Source organism: Amphibalanus amphitrite, unplaced genomic scaffold (genome assembly GCF_019059575.1).
Source record: "Amphibalanus amphitrite isolate SeventyFive unplaced genomic scaffold, NRLGWU_Aamphi_draft 000378F_arrow, whole genome shotgun sequence".
In the NCBI taxonomy this organism is placed as follows: domain Eukaryota; kingdom Metazoa; phylum Arthropoda; class Thecostraca; order Balanomorpha; family Balanidae; genus Amphibalanus; species Amphibalanus amphitrite.
In genome coordinates this window covers 463,306-488,500 of record NW_024881872.1, presented here as the reverse complement: position 1 = coordinate 488,500, position 25,195 = coordinate 463,306, and the positions used below count along the sequence as shown (strand labels likewise).

Here is a 25,195-nt window from a genome sequence, read left to right as displayed (position 1 = left end):
AACAAGTATGCTATGCCTCATCGCGTGTCTTATCGGGCAAGTTGAACATTCATCTAGTTATTTGAATAAATTTGAACACAATGAACTTGGTAAGATCACGACCCATTCAGCCAGCGTCTCCCCACTTCGTCCCCTGTCCGGTAGTCACACGACTGACCCGACTCTCCGTCCCGCCCTGACAGGTGGTCACCGGACGCCCGCGTCTACGTCACCGGCTCCAACGACGGCAGCATCAAGCTGTGGGACGGCGTGTCGAGCCGCTGCGTCAACACCTTCCCGAAGGCGCACGACGGCGCCGGCATCTCCTCGGTGGTGTTCTCCAAGAACGGCAAGTACGTGCTCTCGTCGGGCAAGGACTCGATGGTGAAGCTGTGGGAGCTGTCTACCAGCCGCTGCCTGATCGCCTACACCGGTGCCGGCATCATCGGGAAGCAGCAGCACCGCAGTCGGGCCATCTTCAACCACACCGAGGACTTTGTGATGCTGCCTGACGAGGCCACCAAGAGTCTGTGCTCGTGGGACGCGCGCAACGCCTCTCGGAAGCAGCTGATGTCGCTGTGTCACAACTCGCCGGTCCGGCACATCATCCACTCGCCGGTGACGTCGGCGTTCATGAGCTGCTCGGACGACTTCCGGGCGAGGTTCTGGGTGCGGCGCGCCGCCACACATTGAGAGAGGGATGGGAGACGGGCGGTGGATGAGACTGAAAAGCGACGACCGAATCAGATGGGCTATGGTTCTAAAGACGGCAGGGCAGTTTGGCCGAAATGGTTAGTCCAAACGATGATTCCCACGGATGCCACCCCACCTTAGTTGCTGAATGGTCCCAGGATTCATAGCTCATACTAAGTGAATGTGCATACCATCGAAGCTCGCGCGGCTGTCGGCGAGCGTCCCGTTCCGCACAGGTCTGGTCTCAAACGCCTAGTGTCTGTTCCTAGACTCCTGAGCATAGCGACGGTCACCTGTCGCCTGTGAGTCTTAGTTGTCTTATCGCTTTTAGTTCAGCGAACCAAATGAAATATGCGGCTCGAACTAAGATACCCAGGGTGGCGATGAACAATGCCAAAAGTTTGGGAAGCTGCAGGGACAATTATTCGACACACCCTGCCATTTACAGACTGCCCGAATGCAGCCTGCCCATGTGTGCAGTGTGACCGAGCGGCTGCCTCTATCCACCGCGTTTGTGTAGATACTGGGTCCAGTCTGATTGGGGATGTGTATACGCAGCGATACTTGCTGTACGCTGTTTGATTCATATTTGCCGCGAGTGAGGCTGCGTGAGGTTTGATGCCGTTCATCATTCAAACACCATGTTCATCATCAATACACAGCTTCATTTGTCGATCGATCACCTTTGCGTGCGAAAAAAGATAAATATCTTCGTGACACTGCATCACACAACAAGATAAAAATGCACGTAAACAGCACGACGTCGTCCCGGTACCCCTGCTCGCATACTCTGGTCCGGGCTTTTGGGCGTTGCGATGGAGAACCATCCGCCTGTGAAAAGGTTGGTTAGGACGCAGCTGGTGCCTGTCAATGTGCGATATAACTCACGTGACACCACGCGCTGGGCCCTGAATCTCCGCTCTACACAGCAGATACACCGGTCAACCAAGTCGATCACACTCGGGTGCTGGCCTTTCTCTTGAGCACGCCCGGCTCTCCGCCACAGCCACCGGACGGGGACCCGCCTCCCGCCCCGGCACTCTGCCAACACAGCCAACAGACGCCGCGCGCGCTGCGCCTAGAACATGCCGCCCCTCTGCTTCCGGTCGGCGCCGCGCCGGTGCTGGGTAGACTTCTGTTCGTTTTTTCCGCCGCCGGTTTTGCAGAACCTGTTTGTCCTGGCCCTGGCCGCGCGGTGCGCCTGGAAGGAAAGAACGAGGTCAGCCGAGGGTCAGACAACAGGAGCGAAACAAACGAACCGTGGATAGTCAGACGACAGTGTACGGCCACTTACGGCAGGACGGGAGCTCGGCTAAACGGACAGCTGGATATGCAATAGACTGATGTGTGCACATGTGCATCTTGGCCATAATAACGACCCGGTTATCAACAGCGAAACACAATGCACCCCAGATAAGTCTCCGAATCACGGCACACATTCTGGACCGTCGTCTCACTCACCGACGACGTCCCTGTTAAGCGGCGGGCCGTGGTGGCCGCCGCGGCCCCGTCCGCGGCGCCGCTGCTGCTGCTCCTGTCGGCGGGCCTCCTGCCGGGCGCGAACCTCGGCCGGATCCTGGACAAAGTGGTCGCGCCGCGGCCCGGCCGTCTCCTGGTCCTCCTCCGCGGCCGGGTCGGGCCGCCGCCACCGGGAGCTGGGCAGCGGCTGGTTCAGGGGCACCGGCCCGCTGCGGGAGGGGAGGGGTGTGTCAGAGAGTGACAGTCTGTACGGTATACCTGGCTAGAAACGGTGCCATGATTGTGTCTAGATCTCCCCCAGTCTACGTCTACATCTAATATCTACAGTCTACTTGTAGACACTGTCCTGTCCCAGTGATTGGGTAGGACGAGGAGGGCCGTTCGTGCAGGGTTCTAGAAGGCTGCGGAGAGTTGCAGACTCCAGGGTCCTTTCCGAACGATTTTCCACTCTCAATATCGTTTGATACATCACGGTGAAACAATGCCTAATTTGTAACCTCCACTACTCCTCCCTAGCCTATATCCTCCCCTCCTCTACGTTCCTCTCCTCACCTGTCCTCCTCGGCCTCCTCCTTGGGTTCCTCCTGACCCGTGGTGACGTCATCATACGTGTCGTCATACTCGTCCTCATAGTGTATCGCCTCGTACACGCTACCGTCCGTGGTTAGCGATCCAAACAGCTGGTACCGCTCACGCTGGCCGGCTTCGCGCAGGGACGATTTGTCCGCCAGCTCGCGCGCCAGCCGCGCCTCAGTCATACTGGGGAATGGAGCGGACCAGGGAGATTATCGGCACTGTCTGAAGGGGCGGTAGTCCGTTTGTTGAACGTTATTTGTTCGTTAGGATCAATGAATGACGTAAGAAAAAGTGGATGTCTTATCCATGAGTCTAAGATTATGAGTTCATTAGTACTAAAAAGATGAGAGCCTGCTAAAACGGCTATGAAATATCAAACTGAGAATTGTGCAAACAATACCCTCTCAGCCATCCAATCCAAAACCCATGGAGATCCCAAGCAGTCCCAAGTATCAGCGACCCTAACGTACCGTTTGCCCTTGTGGAATCGACTCAGGTCGACATCATTGCGACTCATCACATCGAACTCGTCTCCGTCGAACACGTTCCGTCGCGTCGAGAGGACGCTCGACGGGGCGGGGGTGGGGGCCGGTTCGGGCGGCGGGGGGAGTGCCGCCTCCGCCGTTCGGTCGAGCGATGCCAGTGACGGGGGTAGTGAGTCCTCCAGCAGCGCGTTGATGACCCGCTCCGAGCTGAAGTTGTAGTGCTCCAGACAGGCCTGGAAGGCGACGGGTGGGTGGTTAGTGAAGTTAGAACTGCGCGTCGTGTTGTGGATAACAGGGGCAGCGAGTGAGTCACTGCCTCATAAAAACAGCCACACGGCTGCGGCGGCAGATATCAAGGTCAAACACCCGGAAGCGATACCAAAGCGAAGGCAAACAATGAAGCGATAACAAGAGGTGCAAGACCTGAAACATGCTGTGCAAATTGCACTACACATCACAGGATATGGCATCACGTTCAGTCCACGTTGACGATATTGACATTATTACAGCTTATTAACCCTCGCCCGCACATGCCATTTTCCCATCCTAGAACGCACATGGGGGGGTGGTTGCCACCCCCCCCCCCCCGCGCCATTTCGTTCCTGTTGGAGATAGAGCTTAGCAGTAAAGACCAAAAAGATTTTTTGGGAAGAGACGAATCCAATGATACCCAGTTTTACCTTCTCAGGTCAGTCATTGACCTTCCAGGTCAGGTCAAACTAAAAAATGTTGCTGTTTTGGGTCACCGTTGGATATCAAGTGCGCTGCTTATCAAATACCGATGACGATGGTGTTTTCTGGTGCCAAGCCAGCTAGAACCTCTTTGTAACACTATCCGACCAGAATTTTGCTGCTGAGGTCATTTCGGGTCAAGTTAGGTCAAGGTCAATTATATGGGTTTGTATGTCTGTGTGTGTCTGTGTGTATACTGATGTGTGCACCGATTGTTTTTGGGTCCATATCACTTGAAATCATGATCTGAGAAGCTTTTACCAAAAATGCAGTCAAAAAACTTCACAAAAAGTAAATTCAGCTTGCCTAAAACGCAATTATCTTAGATGACCTAGGTTGACCTTGACCCTGACCTTGACCCCTGTACATCGTCGAACAACATGTTCCATGATAGGTGGGAGGTAAGACTGGCAAAAAAGGCCGAAATCAGGGTGTCAAAAGCTCACAAGGCCCATGGCAAACGCAAGATGTTGAGAATTGGCCATTTGGGTCATGACATGACCTGAAAAACAAGGTCATATCTCCGAAACCAAAAATCACAGAAACTTGAAATTTTCAGTGGACATCAAGAAAGGATAGACGAGCAGCTATACGAAAAATCAGCCTTCTAGCTCTAAAAATGTTCAGTGCAGAGCAGAAAGACTGCCTGGGGGGGGGGGGGGTGGCAACCACCCCCCCCCCCCCATGTGCGGGCGAGGGTTAAACACATTACACAGCAGCTCACCATGATCATTAATTCTCCAATCGTTCGTCATGTCCCTTACTCAGCGTCATCTTACCATGACGAAGCTGCGACTAAGGTCTGGCAGCAGATCCTGCACATGGGACACCATCGACTCCAGCTCGACACCGTCGACCATCGGCCCGGCCTCTGCGCCCCCGTCCTCCGCCCCCGCCCCCGCCCCGGCCCCGGCCGGGTCCGCCGCGGCGGGGGCGGGCTCGGGCGGGGTGGCGGCCGCCGGCGGTACGGCGCTGAGCACGGCGTCCAGGACGTAGTCGAGTCGCGCAGGGTCACTGAGCGGCAGTCAAGGAGACCGTGCGACTGGGGTGGTCGGGTATGTAATTGTACATACACAAACGCAGCTCACTAGAATGGCAGGGGGGACACGGCAAACTGATGCCAAGCAACCAAGATAAAAGAACACAAATAGGGTGCATCATTGACTCAATCTGACATACCCAGCGATGACGAGTACCTATGGATGCATTTGCGATTGCAAGTAATACTTGTAAGGATTGTATAAGAAAATCAAAGCACTTCAAATGTAAAAATCGTTGACCTCTGGCGTCCGCTGAGCGCCTGCCATCGATGACCACATCGGAAGGAACCAGATGAGGCTTCCCACCACTTCCATACATCTATTTCCTTCACTGCCGACGACGGAAGCAAGGTCTTTCCTCGCTTCCCGACAAAATTCCTTCTGCCTTCTGATGATAAGTTCAACTTGCCCGGCCCTCCCCCAGAAATTCCCAACCCCTCCCCTACCCAACCAGCGCCCGTGTTCAGTGTAACGCAGCTTCACGGCCGCACGCGGCAGCAGCCCCGCTGACGCATCGTCGGAATTTCCCTATGACGTCATCGCTCGTCAGCTGGCCGGCCGGCCGGCGACGCGCGTCAGTCGCTGCGATAACGCTGAGAAGCGAGGTGCTACACAGTGGAGAGACAGATCCGGAATTTCAGTGGTGGCGGGACCCGCAGAAGAACTGTGCATTACGCGGCCTTTGTCGGTGGAAAGGCTGCAGGTTGTTGTCAGTCAGGATGCTGTGATAAGCATTCGGTGTTAAAACCGTGAACGGGGCTGATGAGCGGTGCTCGAGGCAGCTGACCGCGTCCGTTTGGCGCGTGATAATCGGCGCACGGACCGCTTGGTGCAGTCCCCCCCCCCCCGTCCACTCTCCCCAACGGGCCAATCGCTACACACGCCTCCTGATCTCCAACACCAGCCATGTCTCGCGGTCTGGACAGCCGTCCCTCTTACAGCCAGTACCACCCGTCCCTGTACGACAAACCAGTGCCTCTGGCAGCCGTCAGCCTCCGTCGCTGCCTGCGGGACCGGCGGCGGGATCCCATCTCCGGCGTGCCGGTCGGACCCGCGTCGGCAGCTCTACGGTACCTGGTACCTGTCTACGACCTGGAGCAGAACACACCGCCGAGCACACACGAGCTCCAGAGGATATTCGACAGTGTGGAGGGGCTGCGGGGCAGCAGTTTCGCCTGCCACGTCACCGGCTCGTCCATAGAGCGTCTCTCCGTGCCTCCCTACACGGAGCGCGCTGGCGACGCGCTGCCGCACTACCGCACCGCCGATGTGGATGTGATGCTAGAGATGAAGCCGCTGCGCGTGGCGGCACGGCGCGGAGACGGGTCACTCTATATGGACACGACGCGAGCCAGTCACCGTGGCTACACGAGAGTTGTACTGGACGTGCCGGGACTGACAATGGAGAGACTGGGCGGATTGCCAGCAGAGCTCTTCGTCAAAACTGCAGAGGGAGAGAAAGAGGAAGAGGGGTACACAGAAAATACAGATGAAAGTGAGCGTGAAGAGAAAGTGAGTGAAAAGGTTACGGAAGATTTCGAGCAGGCTAAAAAAGAACTCCTGGAGTCTGAAGAAGAAGAAAAGACAATGGGAGGAAGTGTCGAAGAGGGAGAAGGAAAAGGAATGAATAAAGATGCTAGGGAGGTGGTGGCAGACGGAAAAACTGAGGAAGCAGAAAAGGGAACTGAAGCGGCGGCATGTGTAGGTAAGCGCGGTCCTACAATGTACCTCTCGATAGACGGCGTCAACACCCACCTAGCTAGCCAGCTCCAGGAGGAGCTGCCGGGGGCGATCGTGCACCGTCAGGGCCCTGCCATCAACATCCAGGAGCTGATGAAGATGCAGGCAGACAGTCCGGGCGGCGCGCTGAGCCATATTGACGACTGCGACCTGGTGCCGGCGCTGCCGCTGGCTGAGAGGCCGACAGAGCTGGCAGACTGGCTGGAGCGTGTGCGCGGCCGCCAGTGGCCGCCCGAGCAGCTGCGGCAGGAGATGGAGAGCAGCGCGCGGTGTTTCCTGGTGGGCGCCGGCCACGCCAGCAGTTCCCGGCGCGATCTCGAGTGGCGCCTGTCCTTCTCTGAGCCCGAGCGGCGGCTGGCGCTCAGTCTGACCCCGCAGCAGCGCAAGGTATACGTGCTTATCAAAATGATGCAGAAGTGTTACCTGCAAGAGCCCAAGGTGTTGGTCACGTACCACATCAAGACGCTCATGTTCTGGGAGCTAGAGAAGTGTGCCGACACAAACTGGATCGAAGAGGAGCTCTTTGAGCGCGTGCTGGCCATGCTCGATCGCATTGCGACGTGTCTGGAGCGACACTACATTCCCAGCTACTTCATGCCGGACAACAACCTCATCAGCCACGCGGACGCCGGTGACGTGGCCGCCGTACTCGCCACAGTGCAGCAGATTCGTCGCCGGCCACTGCAGCATCTCTACGGCATCGACGACCGGTTCCGGTTCGATTTTTCACCGCCGCGGCCGCTCTCTGAGCTGCACGCGCCGCTGCGAGAGCTGCTGATGGCCGAGGCCGCCGGGGAAGGAGCAGAGGAGCACGCGGAACAGGGCGCCGGGGAAGATACAGAAGAGGGCGCCGCGAAGGATAACGGGAGGAGCTCCGGAGTAGCTACAGCGAAGCGTGCCGAAGAAGGCTCGGAGGCGGCAGAGGCGCTTGTGCTCAGCCTCATCTCTCAGGCCCAGTCGGAGACACATCGCGGCGTGGTGCCGATCAAACACTACGCCCACCTGCTGCGGGACGCCTGGGAGGCGCTGGCCGCGGCCGGGCCCGAGGGCGCGCCACACCCGGTGCACGACGACTGGGTGGTGTTCGCAGCGGCCGCCGCGTTCACCAGCATGGAGGCTGATGAGAGCGCTCACCTCATCATGGGCACCCGGATGGCGGTGGGGGACGAGAACAGGCCGCCCGTCAGCCGAACGCTGACCGAGGGCGAAACTGTGGTCGCTTCTGAGATCCTGCCCACAATGTTCTCGGGTACGGGAGGCATGGTGGGCCAGCTACTGGGGCAAGTGAACGCCACCGGCCAGCTGCAGGAACCAGCGCCGGCCGAGCATATCCTGGCCCTGCGGAACGCGCAGGTAGAGCTGCTGCGCGACATCAAGAACCGCGCGCAGGAGGGGCTGGAGGGCTCGCCGCCGATGGCCGCCGCCATCACCAGCACCCGCCTGCAGCTGGCGCTGGTCGAGATGCTGCTGCGCCACCAGCTCGCCGCCGGCGCGTCACTTATGGAGGCGCAGCTCGGCGTCTTCTCGCAGACGATGCCGCTGACGCAGCGCGTGATGTCGGGTGGAGGCGGGGCGCCCGACCTCCGCGGGATGATCAACCAGGTGATGGTCGGTCTGGGGGTGCCTGCCGAGTTCACCCCTGTGCTGCAGGCGTCCGTAGCTCCCGACACGGACCAACTATGTCAGCAGCTGGCGCCATCCACCACCGACCCCAGCAGCCTGGCCTTCGAGAAAGATCCGCGAATCACCTCCATCATCCCGCTGGACATGATCAACGTCTTCCACTACTGCACTGTCGGTCCGGGTCTCAGAGACGAGGAAATCGACGTGCGCTACACCGCATTCTTCAACATGATGGGTTTCTTCCTGAAGCACCGGCGGTACCTGTTCGCGTTCCGCACCGTCGGCCGGATGACCTGTCTGCGACTGGCCGCGCTGGAGGCCGAGATGAAGCGGTCCGTGTACCCACTGAACCGAGCCGAGCTCTACATACAGCAGCTGCCCGGCCCTGTGCGCGCCCTGCTCCAACTCAGCTCCGGACGAGCCGCCATCGGCGTCGTCTACTCCTTCATCGACTTCATGAACCTGACGTTCGACTGGGCGCTGATGACAGAGCTGACGATGCAGCCGGAGAGAGAGCTGGACGCGATGCAGAAGACCATCACCGACGCCGCGCCGTTCGCTGCAGACGAAGTACAGCTCACCCACCAGCTACTACTCCTCCCCGTGCTGCGACTGCTCGGCCGGGACACGGCAGAATGTCTGTCAGCAATCAGCTCACTCGGCGGGGACGGAGTTGCCGCGGCCGCCGCGGAGGCACTACTCGACTGGAGGCCCGCTGCCGCACCGCCCGCGGCGCCGGCAGACGACGGCGTCACTGCGAGTTCAGACACACCCGGTGTCGGTGCGGGGAAGGAGTTCACCGGGGCGGGCGGTACACCGGCGGAGGGGGAGAACACCGCCGTGACGGATCGACCCGTGGCGGCCACGGACACGTCAGAGACGTCAGTGACGGCGATAAACACATCAGAGGCGGCGGTCAGTGGGTCAGTGGCCGAAACAGACCAAAACAGGGCGACAGCACTGGAAGAACCGGCGAGTCACATGTCGTTGGATGACTTGCCATCGGCTGACGGACCAGCACCTGGTATAATGGATGTCCCATCAAAAACCGGCATACCACAGATTACCACACCATCGCCTTCGGAACAAATGTCCCCGCTCACGGATTCAGAAAATACGTCACTAGTCGAGAGAACTTCAACAGAGCGAGAATTGCCGACCACCAAAGGATGGAAGTGTTGTATCTTGTAAGCGATGACCGAGAGTTTCATGTGCTAGGAGTTATCACCAATTCAAGGGGTCAGTTTCTTGCCAGTTGTTTACGACCAAAACGTGAGCAGCACTGCACCAATGAATGACAATTTAGCCCATGTTGAAGGAATGTCATTATAAGGATGTGTGATCAACCTTATGCGTATCAGTGGTTACTTTGTTACATGCGTTATTACATGCTTTTACTGAAATACAAATAGCAATCATTCGCGAACGTTTTAATAGAATGCATCTGCATAAAATGTTGAACTTCAGGGACCACTAAACCACTGCATTAATTTGTATGACAGGAGAGAAAAGTGACGTAGGTACCAAAGATCATACAAATGTGTCAAAGCTCAGATACAAATGTGCCAAAGCTCAGCACGCGAAGTAAGGTTTAGCTCCTTTCCTTTCTAAACCATTCACCCCGCATCCCACCAGCTCAGCAGACCTGCACTGCCTGGCCCATCCCAGTCAGTACCGACATCCCCTGTCCCTTCCGCGGCCCGTCTCACCGAGTAGTGAAGCAATATTAGTCTCACCCAGCTCGGTCTAATATCTGCCATTCAATCCTCCACCCATCTCATCACTCCATCTTTTATCAGTCGCGCCCTGCCTATTCTATTCAGTCCGTCTCACCAATCATCCCCCCGTCGCGTCGTCCGCCCTTCTGCGTTCTGAGAAGACGTAACTAGATCCATGCTACCCCCTCCCACCCTGACCGCCAGTCGCCTCTCTGCGCTTTGCGAGGATAAAGATTGTCCTACCCTTGCATACCCTGGCTACTGTCACACAACAAATCCACCTCCTCGCCCTGGCTATCGCCTCTCTGCGCTCTAAAAGATTACAGGTCCATCCAAATCTCCCCTAACCGTAGCCCGTATAAAGAGCTGTATAAGGCCCACCCCACCATCTCCCGCCGCCTCTCCGCTCTGTGAAAGGATACAGGTCCGGGCAGCCCTGTCGCACGGTCAGTACATCCTCGTTGACCGGGTGCTGTAGGTGGTAGTCGGCCATAAAGTGCTGTTCGGCCAGACACTCCGTCATTACCTCCAGGTATCGCTCACCGCAGTCGAGCAGACGCTCCCTGGAACAACACGGCACGTCACCAAACAACGACATGGGCTAACGCAGAGCGTGAGCTGTACCTATCGGCTAAATAGGTACACATTTCACTCACTGGTATCAAACGGTGAGAGTCAAACAAACTTTATTGGCATGGTTGCCGGTAATCTCTTTGATCGACAGCATTTGTGATGAAACAGGCGGTCAAGCCACTTCGCATCGAAAGTTTCACCATTCACAAGGAGTAATTTCATACAGGATGCTGTCATACATTATTCCCTTGATATGTGATGCTCACCCCGTAAAGTCCGTGTGTGTGATGCATGCCTCATGTATAGCATAAACTAACCATGCCAGTATTACAGCGTTCTTTTAATAGCGACCGGCCCCAGTCAGCTCATAGCGCCGCTCTGACGTACACACCTGTTCCGACCGACCGCCTCTGTAGCCGTCTGCTCTTCACGGAGCGGCTCCAAACAGCAGTACTCCAGCGCCCGGCGCACCACAGAGATGAGCGCAGCGCGACACAGCAGCAGGTGGCGCCGCACCTCGGCCGGCGGCGGAACCTCAGCCTGCGTCTCCGCCTCCAGTCGCCGCCACAGTCGCGGTATCACCGTGTCGTAGAATGAGGCTATTCTGGTGGGAAACGGGAAGACGAATTAGAACCAGAGACTGAGACAGAGAGTTGGTCAGAGTATGAGCAGCTGCAGCTAGACAGTATGGTATTTAACCTAGTATACCATAGCTAGTATGAGCTAGTACAAAAGAGCAGCAGGTGGCGCCGCAGGTGCTTCAAAACAGCTAGTGACAACAACACAGCTAGCGCCAAAATAGCTAGTAATGCAAAATAGCTAGTGCATTAAATCAGCTAGTGACTAAACAGCTAGCGTCAATATAGCTAGTAGAGCAAAATAGCTAGTGCTTCATTATAGCTAGGCTATAGAAATCGCTAGCGTCGACTAATAGCTAATAAGCAAAATAGCTTATTCGTAGAGCAGCTATTATAGATTCTTTCCCGACGAAGAGTCCCCACGGGTAGAAGGAGCAGAAGAGCACCGTAGTTTGACAAAATTATTTGGAATGCTAGGAGGGCAGAGGACGGGATCCCTAGGACAAACAACAAATTAGAAGCGGGGCACCGGGGAATTAAAGAGATGGCATATCGCGGGAAATACATATTTACAGTCATAGATATCTTGCATTTTTGAAGCGAAGTGAATGGGAAGGGAACAGAGGTCCAACGAAATTGCTATTTTGACGATAGCTATTTCGTCACTAGCTGTCTTGAGGCACTAGCTCTTTATGCTTCACTAGCTACTTTGACGCTAGCTGTTTTGTCACTAGCTGTTTCTAAGCACTAGCTATTTTGCTTCACTAGCTATTTTGACGCTAGCTGTTTTGTCACTAGCTGTTTTGAGGCACTAGCTGTTTTGTACTAGTTCAAAAGTCACTAGCTCAAATGTCACTAGCTATTCTGACGTGCACCCTTTTACCAAGTGCCTACCTAACCAAAAATGATCGACGGGATCCGAAAACTGACAAAACCCGAAAATCACGGTGACACTCTAAACACATCAATAATATTCGAGCATGATTGTAGCATCAGAAAACTATAGAGATGTGAACTATAAGCACCTTGCACGGTGCTCCGTAAACTCTCACTCGTCCCCCCCCCACACACACACACATACACAAACACCAAATCTCACCTGACCAGTACGCCAGTCTCTCTGAAGGGCACACTGCCGGCCGGGTAGACGCGCAGGAAGGCGTCCAGAGAGGTGGCCAGATCGGTGACGTACTGCACCACGTCCCAGAGCTCGGTCCAGCTGAGGGACTTGCCCAGCTCTGTGCCGGCCACGCGCTCCTCGACCCGGCCCAGCAGCTGTCGGACAGCAGCAGGCGGGGGTCAGCACTGGACAGATGGCCGCCTGGGAGGCCAGGATATGGGGGGGACTATATACCGAATACCATGCTTGCATAGTTAAGTTTGGCAGTGGTGACTATCCTGTTTGAAAACTGGTAGTTTTTGTAGGCAAGCTGAAGCGGTTGAAAGCTGACCACGCATTTTGAAAACAGTTTTAACTTTTAATGCTCTGGGACAGAAATTGATGTCGGCTCTACTCATAAACCACTTGCAGCCGTCACTTCCAACTAAAAACCACTAAAAAATATCACATGACATACCTAAGCATCTACATGAAACAACAGGATCAACAGATCCTACCACCACACGCCCTCAACTACCCTTCCATCCCCCAGCGGCCACCTCCCTCCCCCCCCCCGTCCGTCTCGCACCTGCGGCAGTTCCAGCACAGTCAGCTGCAGATCCTGCACATAGGCCGGCTGGTGGGTGAACAGCGACTCCAGCTGCCGGCTCAGCAGCTGGCAGTTGGAGACCGAGTAGACGGCGCACAGGTCCATCAGCCGCGCCATGTCCCACAGGTAGTTGTCGTACACCAGCTGGGCGAATAGTGCCGGGCTCAGCTGGTTCTCCTGAGGGGGGGGGGGGGCGGTCACAGCCTCATAGGGGTGGAAGGTGGATGCAACAGACAGACAGACAGACAGACAGACAGACAGACAGACAGACAGACAGACAGACAGACAGACAGACAGACAGACAGACACACAGACACACAGACAGGCAGAAACAGAGGCAGAGGTAGAGACAGAGGCAGAGAAGAGACAGAGGCAGAGAAAGAGACAGAGTTAATGCTTAGGTTGGCTGGTGTTCGGGTTAGGTACCTTGCTCTCCTTGTATGTGGCCATTCGGAGGGCCAGTTTGAGCACCAGCAGCGCCACCTGCTGCACGGCCTGCCGGACGGCCGGGGAGGCCGGCAGCAGTGCCAGCTCGTGCGGCCGCGGCAGCGTCTCCAGCGTGGTGCTCAGACACTCGGCCAGCGCCAGGTCGTACACCACCTGAGACCAGAACCTGAAGCATAGGTACGCATATCAATTGTAGTGCATGACCCAGAACATGCAACACGATACTGAGCGGTACGGTAGTCGAACGAACGAACTGAAATGTACCCGCATTAACAAAACAGAACCTGCGCAACCCTCCTCTACCCCTATCTCTATAAGGCGACAGGAAATGACGCTCTCTTCCCCAGGGCAGCAGCCCTCCCCGGCGCCCTCCCGCCCACCTGTTGAAGGGCTGCGGGCCATCCCCTACACCCCCACCCCCTTCCGCCCACCTGTTGTAGGGCTGCGGGCCATCCCCTACATCCCCCTTCCGCCCACCTGTGGAAGGGCCGGCGCAGCAGCCCTCCCCGGCGCCCTCCCGCCCACCTGTAATTGTAGGGCTGCGAACCACCCCCTACACCCCACCCCCTCCACCCACCTGTGGTAGGGCCGGCGCAGCAGCCAGTGCAGGTCCTCAATGAGCAGCTCGACACCGGCCAGCCAGCCGGCCTGTTCGACCGGTTCATCGGGCGGCCAGCTGAACGGCACGTACTCCCTCGGCTCGGCCCAGCCGGCGTGCTGACGACACATAATGGGAGCGGTGTCACTGAGGGAGGGAGAGAGAGTCGCACAGTGGTTTACCTACAGGATATGATACGGAGACGAGACGCAGTTTCAGTCGTAAAATGAGATACTAGGTGCTGGGACGAGAGTAGAGTGGTTCAATCACAAGGTGGGATATTGATAAAATGCGACAGACTCGGATACAAAGTCGTACACTGGTTCAATCGCAGCATGAAAAATTAGGGTGGGTCGCTGAGTCGTGATTGTACAATATATAAACGAGTCGTCACAGATGTATACGACACAGCTGGACTCTCGGAAAACAGACGGGAATTACGGAGGACTTTGCGCGGGGGTGGCAGACCTCGCCAGGACGGCGGCATGTGAGACAGCGTGAATCATTAAGTGCAGTACACGCCCAAGTACAAATTACACCGGCGGAGTCAGTGTATATGATGACCAGGGGGAGCAGCATCGCAACGGAGTGGTCAGGAGCCAGTGTAAATGTTTACTGCCGCGCGGAAAGTCCACGGAAATAATCGTGACGCCGATGGTGAGGCCTTGGACCAGGGCTTAGTCTCGCCGAGCCTTGCAGTCGTTCTGCCAGCTCCGAGCCCTCAGTTGGCCGCCGGCAGCAGGAGCTGAGGGTCGCTGCTACTGTGTTCGTGTCACCATGTCGGCCCGTAGCTGGAAAGGAGGGACGTTCTTATATCTGACGGTACTTCTAGTGACGGCCGGCTGTGACGAGAGCCGGTCGATCCCACTGACAGAGTTCGTACAGCAGCTGGTACGTGACGAGCTGCAGTCCATCGTCAGCACGCTGCAGGCAGGAGCTGAACCTCTGGAGAACAGGCTGGAGTCTCGCGTGGCGGCATCAGAACGCAGACTGGAGTCACGAGTAACAACTTTAGAGCGCAGAATGGAGACTCAAGCGACGACTTTAGAGGGCATAATGGAGCATCAAGTGACGGCTTTGGAAGGCAGAGTGAAGTCTGATGTGATGAACTTAGAGCGCAGGATGGAGTTACAGTTAGAATCTATCGAAAACAGACTGGCCCTGGTCGATTCTTGGATAGACAAACTGACTACTAGACTGATCGGACAGCACGCCCGTCTGGACGCCGCCGCAGCCCAGCTGTACCGCCAAAAATCCCAACAGGACGAGGCGACAGCCAGAGTGACAAACCTTACCGAACAACTGAATCATATCGACGACAACATGAAAAATCATACGACTCAAGTGTCTGTCATAGTTACAAGGCTAGAAAGTCAGCAAACACAAATCAACGATCTAACCATCCAGCTAAACGGTCAAAAATCCAACCAAAACAAGATTGAAATCACAGTGGACCGTCATACAGAATGCCTGAATGATACCGTTGCCAAACTGGAAAACCATGCGGTACAAATGTTCGGACTGAATAAAAGGCTCGACAATCAGCAAGCTCAACTTATCTATGACAATATCCCGCTAAACGATCAGAAATCCAAACGAGACAAGAGTATAATCACAGCTAACAACTATACAGAACAACTAAATGATTTCGCTGCTGGCGTGGAAAATCACGCAACACAAATGTCTGGAATCACTACAAGGCTTGACAACCAACAATCACATCTTAACGATCTCACTACCCAGTTAAACGGCCAAAAATCAATCCAGCGTTTGGTTGCAGTTACAGTGCATAATCACACGTCACAATTTGATACCCTGAGTTCGCAGATTCGCACTCTGGGATCTCAGCTGGACGGAGCCATAGACAAAATAACAGCACAGCAGAAAAACATCGACCTCCTATTGCTGATGAGTGTTTCGAAAGTCCTTTGAATTAAATACTCATATATTTTAACCCGGCGGCCGCTGGGCCTCCGCGCCACCCGCCGGCCGCTGGGGGGGGGGGGGCATATAGTTGCCCCCTCTTTACTTCTGCGACGATATCGTCGCAGTCGCGAAACTTTGCACACATTTTCCTGAATACCTAGTTGAAGTTGTGTCCAAATTTGGTGTTGATCCCATTTGAAATGACGTCATAGTGACGCCAGAAGTCAAATTATAGATTTGCGACTCTCAGTTTCCTTACGATATATCCGATATACAGGGTGGGATGGACAAATTGAGACAAGTTTCTACGCGGTTGTACGCCTCGGCTATAACCGCAATCTGATTGGTCGCATCGCTGGCACGGCCCTCAGATGCTATAAAAGCGAGGGTGACCCAAGGTCAGGTCAAATCATGTCTGGTCGCGGAGCCGAGTACGATCGCCGAGCCGCCGTGCTCCAGGCGCTGCGCGCAGGGAGGAGCCCGGCAAAGATCAGCGAGTTCCTGCGTGTCCCACGGAGCACGGTGTACCGCATTGCCAAGCGTGTGCGGGCACAGGAGGGCGGTGGAGATGGCGAGGATGAAGGAGAGGTGACTCCCGAGCGTAAAAAGCGTAAATCAGGGCCTGGGAAGAAGAGAACGCCGGCGTTTCTGCAGCAACTCCAGGCTCTGATCGAGGAGGAAGTCACGAGAGGAAGTCTCTCAGGATCAAGGAAGTCTCGTGACTTCCTTGATCCTGCCCTGGATCAAGGAAGTCACGAGAGGAGCTGGATATGTCTTCCAGCAAGACTCAGCACCCGCACACGCAGCAAAGAAGACGCAGGAGTGGTGCCGGCAGAACATGCACCTGACGTGGACCAAGGAGTTCTGGCCCCCCAACTCTCCGGACCTCAACCCCCTGGACTACTTTGTCTGGGGCGAAGTTGAGAGGGTCTCCAACAAGAACCCCCACCCCTCCAGGGAGGCTCTGAAGCGGACCATCGAGGAGACGATGGCGGCCATGGACCGAGCTGTCGTGAAGCGCGCGTGCGGCAGGTTCAGGAGCCGGCTGGAGAGGATGGTGGCGGCAGAGGGAGGGTTTATCGAGTGAGAATGCTCTACAACGATGCCAGTGTCACGAAATAAATATATTTCTGACTGATTGTTTTTGGTTAACCGGCAAACTGCATTTTAATTGATAAACACAATGTGTCTCAATTTGTCCATCCCACCCTGTATGAGACCGAATATAAAGGGCCGATTATTAGTCAGGAATTTGTTGGAAGTGTACTTAGATGTTTTAGGATGACAGCAGGTGCTGTCTAGTTCATTTACAGTTGAGTTTCATGCTCAGCAACATCAGAAACGGTCCATATCGGAACACGACAAAACTTTATGACGTCACTGTGACGTCATCTTAAGTGCTACAACCACCAAACTTTCGTCAAACATTTCCTAGGTATTCATTTGAAGCTGTGCCAAGTTTCACGTTCATAGCTCATCAGGTTTCGGAGATATTCCACAAAACGTAAAGAGGGGGCAATTTTATCCCCCCCCCCGCGGCTCGTGGGTTAAACCAGGGCTGCGGAGTCGGAGTCCGGACTCCGACCTAACTGATCTTAACATAGGGAAAAATATATTCCGGCGACACGTCAGCAAGTACATGTACTCGTATGCAGATAACAAACTGATTTGTGTTAACATTGTATTCTCATCCGGTAATTCGTTTTTATGTAATATGCATTTGCTCTGTTGATATATCGGCGGTGTGTGTTGTATCATGTTCGCTTACTTTGGATAAAGCCACGGCTCGTACTTTGAAACGTTTCTGTTTCACGCGTGAATGAGCGAAAAGCTTTTATATTGGTTGGCATGTAGGTAGGACAGAGTAGCTATACGGATTTCCCACGATGAGGATGAGAAATGGGCGATTATAATCAGAACTGCAAAAGCGGAATCTGAGCCACAGTCGGTGCGTGTCGAACTGTCGACAACTTTGGCTAGAGTCGGAGTCGATATTGCTGACATGGTCATGTGTTCTGTTTGTGAGAGAAAATGTATGCTTCTTTTCCACCGGTGTGGTGTGCAATGTGCATGACTCCGATATTGCTTAGTCAGAGAAGAGTAGTCCAGCGTGGATCGGATGCTACAGCTCTAACTGGAGCTCTGGCTCCCTATAGAGGACCTTGGGCAGTGACAATATGATGGTAAGTGTGGGAAGTAAGCAGATTAATGCTTACGCAAAATAAAACTCAGCAGAAATGAGTGACTTTTTCCGTGATACAGATTCTAAGCGGGGCGCCCACAGAGTCAAATTTACCTATTTTTTCATAAATCTCTGAAACAGCAGTCATAGACTCAAGGACATGGACAAAGACTCAAGGACAGACATATGGCCTTGTTCTTCAGGTCATGGAATGACCCAAATGACAAATATCCAATACCTTGCGTTGGCTATGGGTCTTGTGAGCTTTTGACACCTTGATTTTGGTCTTTTTTGCCAGTCTTACCTCCCACCTATCATGGAACATGTTCTTCGGCGATGTACAGGTCAAGGTCAAGGTCAACCTAGGTCATCTAAAAATATTGCATTTTAGGCAAGCTGAATTTACTTTTTGTGAAGTTTCTTTGACTGTATTTTTGATAACAGCTTCTCATTTCATGATTTCATGTAATATGGACACATAAACAATCGGTGCAAACATCAGCATACACACAGACACACACAGACAAAAACCTGGTCGGATAGTGTGACAAAGAGGTTCTAGCTGGCTTGGCACCACAATTCTGGCTGGCTTGGCATCACAATTCGGCATCGTCATCGGTGTATGGTGAGCAGCGTTCTTGATATCCAACGGTGACTCAAAACAGCAACATTTTTTAGTTTGACCTGACCTGGAAGGTCAATGACTGACCTGAGAAGGTAAAACTGGGTATCATTGGATTCGTCTCTTCCCAAAGAATCTTTTTGGTCTTACCGCGAAGCTCTATCTCCAACATGAACGAAATGGCGTGGGGGTTGGCACCCCCCCCCCCCCCCCAAGTGCGTTGAGTTTCTAGGATGGGAAAATGGCATGTGCGGGCGAGGGTTAAAGCATGCATGCCTTGCATATAATTGTTGTTTGTGGAGGCCTTAAAGTGGCAATATATGTAAAAGGCTACTGGTTTGGTAGGTATGGTGGTAGGGTCAACAAAGCCTGGATAACCCTTGACATGAGTCTATAAAACGAAGACTACACGTTAGGGTGGCACTTAGCAATAGGGTGAATTTTATGTTATCCGATTTTTAGGCGTGCGGGTAGTTTTCTGGTTCCATTCCCGTAAAAAATAATGTGTGCAAAATAATTTTGAAAAATATTGATATTTAGGAGTCGCGAATTGAGGTCAAAGTTGGCAGTTTTGGGGAAAAAAATCAACTTTTTGGAAACTACTTTAAACCTATTTGGAATGACATATGTGGTCATTAAGCGTCATATCCGACGTAGTTTGACCTTTATTTGTATAACAATTGCTTATCCCATCACTTCCGGTCGATCGTAGCCAGTCCAGGTCACGCCAAGACAGGTCTGATCTGGGCTGTTTTACCCATGTCAGGCCTGTTTTTGGCCTGCGACCGGTGCCTTCTCTCTCACAGTGGAGGTCATATCCTCTTATGAGTGTGAGGAGTGAACGGTCTCTCCTGTTCCAAAGGGAGGACGAGCCCCACAGTTCTATCGGTTCTTGAGACATGCTCCTTTTCTGTCAAAGAGAATGTGAAGAAGTTGGAGCCAGCCTATCGCCGGCGGGGGAAAGCAGAGGCGAGAGTGGGCATTGAGCTGCGCTGGTTTATTGTGCTTTCGGGATGTTCTTCCGTGGGCGCTTCTTCCGACTCTACATAGTGCCAATGCCAGCAACAGACTTACCCGGCCGTTGCGGCGCGCACACGGAGGGAACGTCTTTGACGATGGCGACCATGAGAGAGAAACGTCGACTCACACTCCCAAGCGCATGCGGGCGAGCGGACGTCCCCAACAGTGAACTGGCCTCGACCGGGCCAAACTGCCCAACCGTAATGTGTGAAGAACACGTGAGCCTGTTATCAACTGCGGCACGGAACTTCTGATACGACTCCGGCTGAACCGCGAATCCTGAACCGCGAGAGAAGGAGCGTCGACCGATTCTAGGTCCTGGTGATGGGGGGGGGGATTAGGGTGGCCAAGCTCCTCGCCGTTCCCAAACTCCCCTCCATCCAAGCACAGGAGGCCATGCTCACAGCGCTGGGAGGCTAGGAACTGGAGAAGCGGAACTGCGGCCTTTTGCTTCGACGCCACGACGGCGAACAGCATGCTGGTGAACGGTACTTTAGCCCTTATCATTTAGGGCCTTGCCCTTATCGAGCAGAAGCTGGATCGGCCCGTCCTCCAGCTGGCCTGCCGGCACCACGTGTAAGAGCTGGTCCTAGAGAAGGCATTCTCCACCTGCCGTAGAATCTCGAGCGGCCTCTACATCCGGCTGTTTAAAGAGGTTCAAAGGCGGATGGGAGTTCATGCTTCATTGACAGGATCACACCGGTGGCGTTCGCCGTCGACGACGTTCCGGAGTGGGACAAGCTGCTGGTAAGCTTCCATCGCTTCCATCGCTGGACTATGCCTAGCTCCGGGAAGACTACCGAAAACTTCTGGAGCTCTGCGTAACTGCTCTCGGTGGAGTTCCAAGCACGGCCTCCGTTTCTCCGCCTCAGAGTACTCCACTGAGTTAGGTGGATGGCAAAGACCATCCGTACCGTGGGTGCCTTCCTCTTCAGGGAGCGGCTCCGGCTGACGGCGGCCGAGGCCCAGGACATCAGACTCTGTGCGCTGTTCGTTGCCTGCAAGTTCGCCGCCGCCGCCGCCGCCTGGTCTGGGACTCTACTGCCACTGCGCCGGCTCTGGACCTGACCTTCGTGAACTCGTTCTGCACCTACCCCGACAAGGAGCTGTCGAAGGCGACAGTCCCGGTCTTCGGCCGTCACCTGTAGTAATTGAGTGATCGGCTGGTGACTCTGGAGCTTTTAGACCCCGACCCTCGGGCTCAATCAAGACATGGTGCGGGCAATAGACTTGTAGGAGAGGGGACCCGCCCCGTAAGTCCTTAGTGGACACTATGAACGCCGCTCTCGCGACCGAGACGTTGGCGAGCTTCCTCACACCATCGTTCAAAAAGCTCTCAAGGATACACGACCTGGACGCGGGGCTCATCATCAATGACCAAGGCCACTGGGAGGACAGCGGCTACCAAACCGCAGCTCGTGTAGTCCGGGAGCTGCGGGTGGTGAATGACTTCACCAGGCGCGGTATGGCGCTGATGTAGGACTGGCACTCATGGAAGACAAAGATTAGCGCCAGTTCTTCCTCCATGTCGTTGAAAAGATCACAGAAAACGCTAACCTGACACCCGAAGATCGACTGCAATTGCTAACCAGGCTACACACAAAGTGATCTGGGTGCCCGTTGCCCATGATACCCCTCCCTCCAATGAGGCGCCAATAATCTACTAAAGAGGAGGAACTGGAGTAGTGGAGTACATATACCAGCGTTCTGGCGTGGCCGAAGCTGCATGGAATATCAATAAACAATATGAAAATGACTAAGAAATGCCTTATTATCATCCGATTATAGCGTAATAGGAAACTCAGAAGCGATTTTAATGATATTGAAATATGCTACCAAAATCTCAATTTTTACCTTGATTCGCGACCTTTAAACATCAATATTTTCCCATAAAAATTTGCCTCCCTTATTTTTTACGGGAATGGAACCGGAAAACCACCCGCACGCATTAAAAATCAAAAATTGATTTTTAAGTGCCACCCTACTACACGTGCAGTGAAACTTTACATTAACATTAAATAGGTACTAGGTAGGTAGTGCATTTGCAGATACAAAACTTCTGTAAATGCATTGGATAAGTGGAGTTCATATCCCAAGTTTCTGCTTTTATTCAAAGCATGACTATTGTTTTTAGTTGAGCATACTTATTACACAAAGTTACAATCATGCATGAAAATGTTCCCTACCTACACCTTAGAATTTATGTTTCCGAACACAATGCAATCAGAAATGAAAAATGAACTTACAGTGTCACCATAAGTACAATTCTGGGATTATTTACAATAGGTACCAGCTGAAAAAGGTGAAAATATATTAATAAGACATCCAAAAAGGACAAATTATGTAAAAAAATATTGTTGATGTAGGTACTCACAATGGCATCCACTTCAGTGATTACACCTCCTTTATTTATTGTTATCTTCAATTTATCAATTGGAGTAGCACTCTCAGGAATAATGGGTCTTGTCTTAGCCTGCAAGAGCACAGTCACATGACATGAAATGAAGGGTAAAGATGGCATTCTAACAAAAACTAAAGTAACTATAGTTATAGGTAACTATAACTATAGGTATAGTTACTATAACCATTACTACTATAATTATAATTACTATAACCATAGTAACTATAACTATATTTTTAAAGTAACTAGCAAGTTCATACAAAGAAAGTCATTGCAAAATGCACATGGCACACCAAGGGAACAAAACTAAACCAATATGCTCAACATATTACTATTTGATCTAATCACTTATTTAGTTACTTACTTTTATAGACCTAAAATAAACAAGCGAATTTAACAGATTTAAATGTTTCACATTAAGCCATCCATAATTAAATGTGAGAGTAAGAGTGAAAGTGTCATATGAACACAAATGCCGTCATACCTTTGCACCACCAGACATCCTGAATCCTGAAGTTTTTTTTTGTGCGAATATCTTCACAATCCTGTAAAAAAGGTTACTCAACACTATCAGCCCCTCCACAAAAAGGGAATTCATGCAACTATGTCTGAATATGGCTTTATGTGGTCAGTGGTTTTATTTAGACTTGAGATATAAAATATTGAGTTTTAAACTTTATTTTACTTATTCTAGTCTATACCTACCTATCTTATCCCATCGGATGAAACAACTTTAAGTTTTAACAATAATTGTCAGACTGACAAAGAAATTCAATGGAGTCATTTCCCTCTTTTGCACTCTTTTAAACTGAAGAAATTCACAAAACAAAATCTTGAAAAGAAATAACACATTCTTTTAAGGTAGAAAAGTGAGATCACACATATAGGGTAAGGTGCCTATAGTTCGTTTTTTTTAAGTTTGACCTTCACTGTAAACGTCTTTTTGAACATAGCACGAGAATTGCTAGCTGAATTACTGAGAAAACTGGTTGGCGCACACTGATTTAACCAGATTTCACAGACGATCAATTTCATCAAATTTATTTACTATTTCACAGACTCGTAAATCGTATCTCCCAATACCTACAGCCTCACAGGGATAGACGACTTCTCAGGACTTATGTCTGAACTAATAAATAAATTGCACGGCGCTTAACATAACGTTAAATCGTCGATGTTCAAAACTTATTTTTGAAAATATTATTCATATCTACAATACAATGTGCGCTTACCAGTTTTCTCAGTAATTCAGCTAGCAATTCTCGTGCTGTGTTCAAAGAGACGTTTACAGTGAGGGGCAAACTTAAGAAAAACGGACTATAATTAGCGACCCTTTCCGATTTGCGACCTACCTCCCTACAGAAAAACTGGCGGGAGAAAACGGGGTAAAAACATCGTCAAAAGGTCAGCCATGCTTAAGTTATCAAATTAAATTACTTTACGGTTGTCGATGTTTTTGGTGGGACGTTTCAGGTGAGTTTAAATAAAAATGACGAGTTTCTTATCCAAAACGTGTGTGTTTGGGCCCTCTCTGATGAAAAGCGATGCACATTAGGATGATGCACCTTTTTTATTCTGAATCGACATTCCTTTTTCAATTGATTGCCGTTTTCCCATAGTGAATCGCTTAACTGTGTACAGCATGGCGGTTAAAAATGTGTCGCAACTCATATTTCCTATTTGCGCCTGACATGGTCGCAAATAGCTCAACAAGGGAAAGAAAGGGGAAAAGAGAGAAATGAAAATGTGGTGTTGCTGAAGCTTGCAATGTGTGGCAGGGGATGTCAAATGTCGTCACCGACTGCAGGGGTGCCGAATTCAGCGCGGACCTCGAATATCATACGAGATAGCTCGCAAAATTTGGGTTTTCGCCTTCTTTTCGCCTTCGGTGCATCACGTGATCAGTTTTTACTTACGTAAATGTGTTGGATAAACGTTCCTGTTCGAGTGATTGAGTGTTTTGCGTATAGGTTACCTTATTGAGATCATAATTTCATCTTTTCAGGCGTCGTATTTTTTGCCATTTTTAATATGGGGAAACCCATAGACTTATTAGCGACCCTCCCCGGTCGCTAATCGGGAAGAGTTCCCTATTAGCGTTTTTTGCATTGGTTTGCCAAAATGCTCACTACAAATAAGTTAGTGAATATTGGGGCAGAAAATGACTATATTTTAAAGGAAATAGTTCACTTTCACGAAATTATTTTTTTTTGCAACGGATTTATGATTTTTTATGTTCAAAATAATCAGCAAAGAAAATAAAACCTTTTTATAACAAAAGATTATTTTCTATATTTTGATATAGGAAGAACTTTTCAGTTTCTGTAAGGCACACGCGATCCAGTATGAAAAGAGCATGGGTCCCGAAAATTCTTCAGAAACAGAGAAATTATCGCAGCCACCGGCATTTGGGCGATCTGCTCGATCTGATAATGTTCCCCTGAATGTCCTAATTGATCAGTACGAGAATTTCTCTAGAGTTCTCGTAGATAATTTCTCTAGTTTCTGAATAATTTTCGGGACCCATGCTCTTTTCATACTGGATGGAAATATATGCAACTTGCAAGGCACACATCCTCAACACAATACACCTTTTTCGGGACGAGAAATAGAATATCTTTGCCTAGGGTGATCGTTGGGCTGTAAAAGCTCCTGATTTATGCTCGTCTCAGCCCAAGCTACGGAACTGCTATTCCAGTTCAAAACCCATGTTAAAAAGTGAACTATTTCCTTTAATAGAAAAATGAACGACCTCTCCGAAAATCAAGCCAGTAATACAGTGGCACCCACAGAGCGTGAGCAATGACGGTTCAAATTAAGGGGATCGCTAATTAGGCACCTTACCCTATACTTATAATTTTTACACCAAACATTTATAAGTTACACCCAAACACTTGTTGAGTCGGGTAAGATTATGTGGTATATAAGAAGATTTAGGTTATAAGTTAGGTTGTGTTGTAGGGTAGGTTGTAGGTTGGCAGGTTGTAGGTTGCATCGAGGCATATGCATAGGCATCAAGCCACAGCCCACACCACAATTCAAATTAAGTGAAATAAGGCTACAATTAGGGCGTT

At 51.9% G+C, this 25,195-nt stretch overlaps 3 protein-coding genes across 12 annotated transcripts in view; 2 read left to right on the top strand and 1 right to left on the bottom strand.

The window, feature by feature from the left end:
• LOC122389966 (cleavage stimulation factor subunit 1-like) overlaps positions 1–1,347 on the top strand; it is a 5,142-nt gene extending 3,795 nt beyond the window's left edge. For all 7 annotated transcript variants that reach the window (XM_043382506.1, XM_043382508.1, XM_043382507.1 and 4 more), the window contains exon 7: positions 183–1,347. In XM_043382506.1, the coding sequence (XP_043238441.1) occupies positions 183–672 (490 nt within the window). In that variant the 3' untranslated portion in view covers positions 673–1,347. The remainder of the gene's footprint in view (positions 1–182) is intronic.
• Positions 1,317–25,195, bottom strand: part of LOC122389965 (activating signal cointegrator 1 complex subunit 2-like) — a 24,017-nt gene continuing 138 nt past the window's right edge. For 2 of the 4 annotated variants that reach the window (XM_043382504.1, XM_043382503.1), the window contains exons 2-14: positions 22,606–22,666; positions 22,095–22,193; positions 13,950–14,089; positions 13,352–13,538; positions 12,905–13,102; positions 12,316–12,491; positions 11,030–11,242; positions 10,488–10,628; positions 4,724–4,958; positions 3,198–3,445; positions 2,704–2,910; positions 2,134–2,360; positions 1,317–1,873 (exon numbers count right to left, since the gene is read on the bottom strand). In XM_043382504.1, the coding sequence (XP_043238439.1) occupies positions 1,614–1,873; positions 2,134–2,360; positions 2,704–2,910; positions 3,198–3,445; positions 4,724–4,958; positions 10,488–10,628; positions 11,030–11,242; positions 12,316–12,491; positions 12,905–13,102; positions 13,352–13,538; positions 13,950–14,089; positions 22,095–22,193; positions 22,606–22,623 (2,349 nt within the window). In that variant the 5' untranslated portion in view covers positions 22,624–22,666 and the 3' untranslated portion in view covers positions 1,317–1,613. Of the gene's footprint in view, positions 1,874–2,133; positions 2,361–2,703; positions 2,911–3,197; positions 3,446–4,723; positions 4,959–10,487; positions 10,629–11,029; positions 11,243–12,315; positions 12,492–12,904; positions 13,103–13,351; positions 13,539–13,949; positions 14,090–22,094; positions 22,194–22,605; positions 22,667–22,826; positions 23,041–23,473; positions 23,526–25,195 lie in introns of those variants that run through there. The other 2 variants (XM_043382501.1, XM_043382502.1) reach the window with 2 other exon arrangements.
• The window catches only part of LOC122389968, a 13,934-nt gene continuing 12,203 nt past the window's right edge, over positions 23,465–25,195 (top strand). The window contains exon 1 of the transcript XR_006258049.1: positions 23,465–23,506. The gene's annotated coding sequence lies outside the window, so the exon portion shown is untranslated. The remainder of the gene's footprint in view (positions 23,507–25,195) is intronic.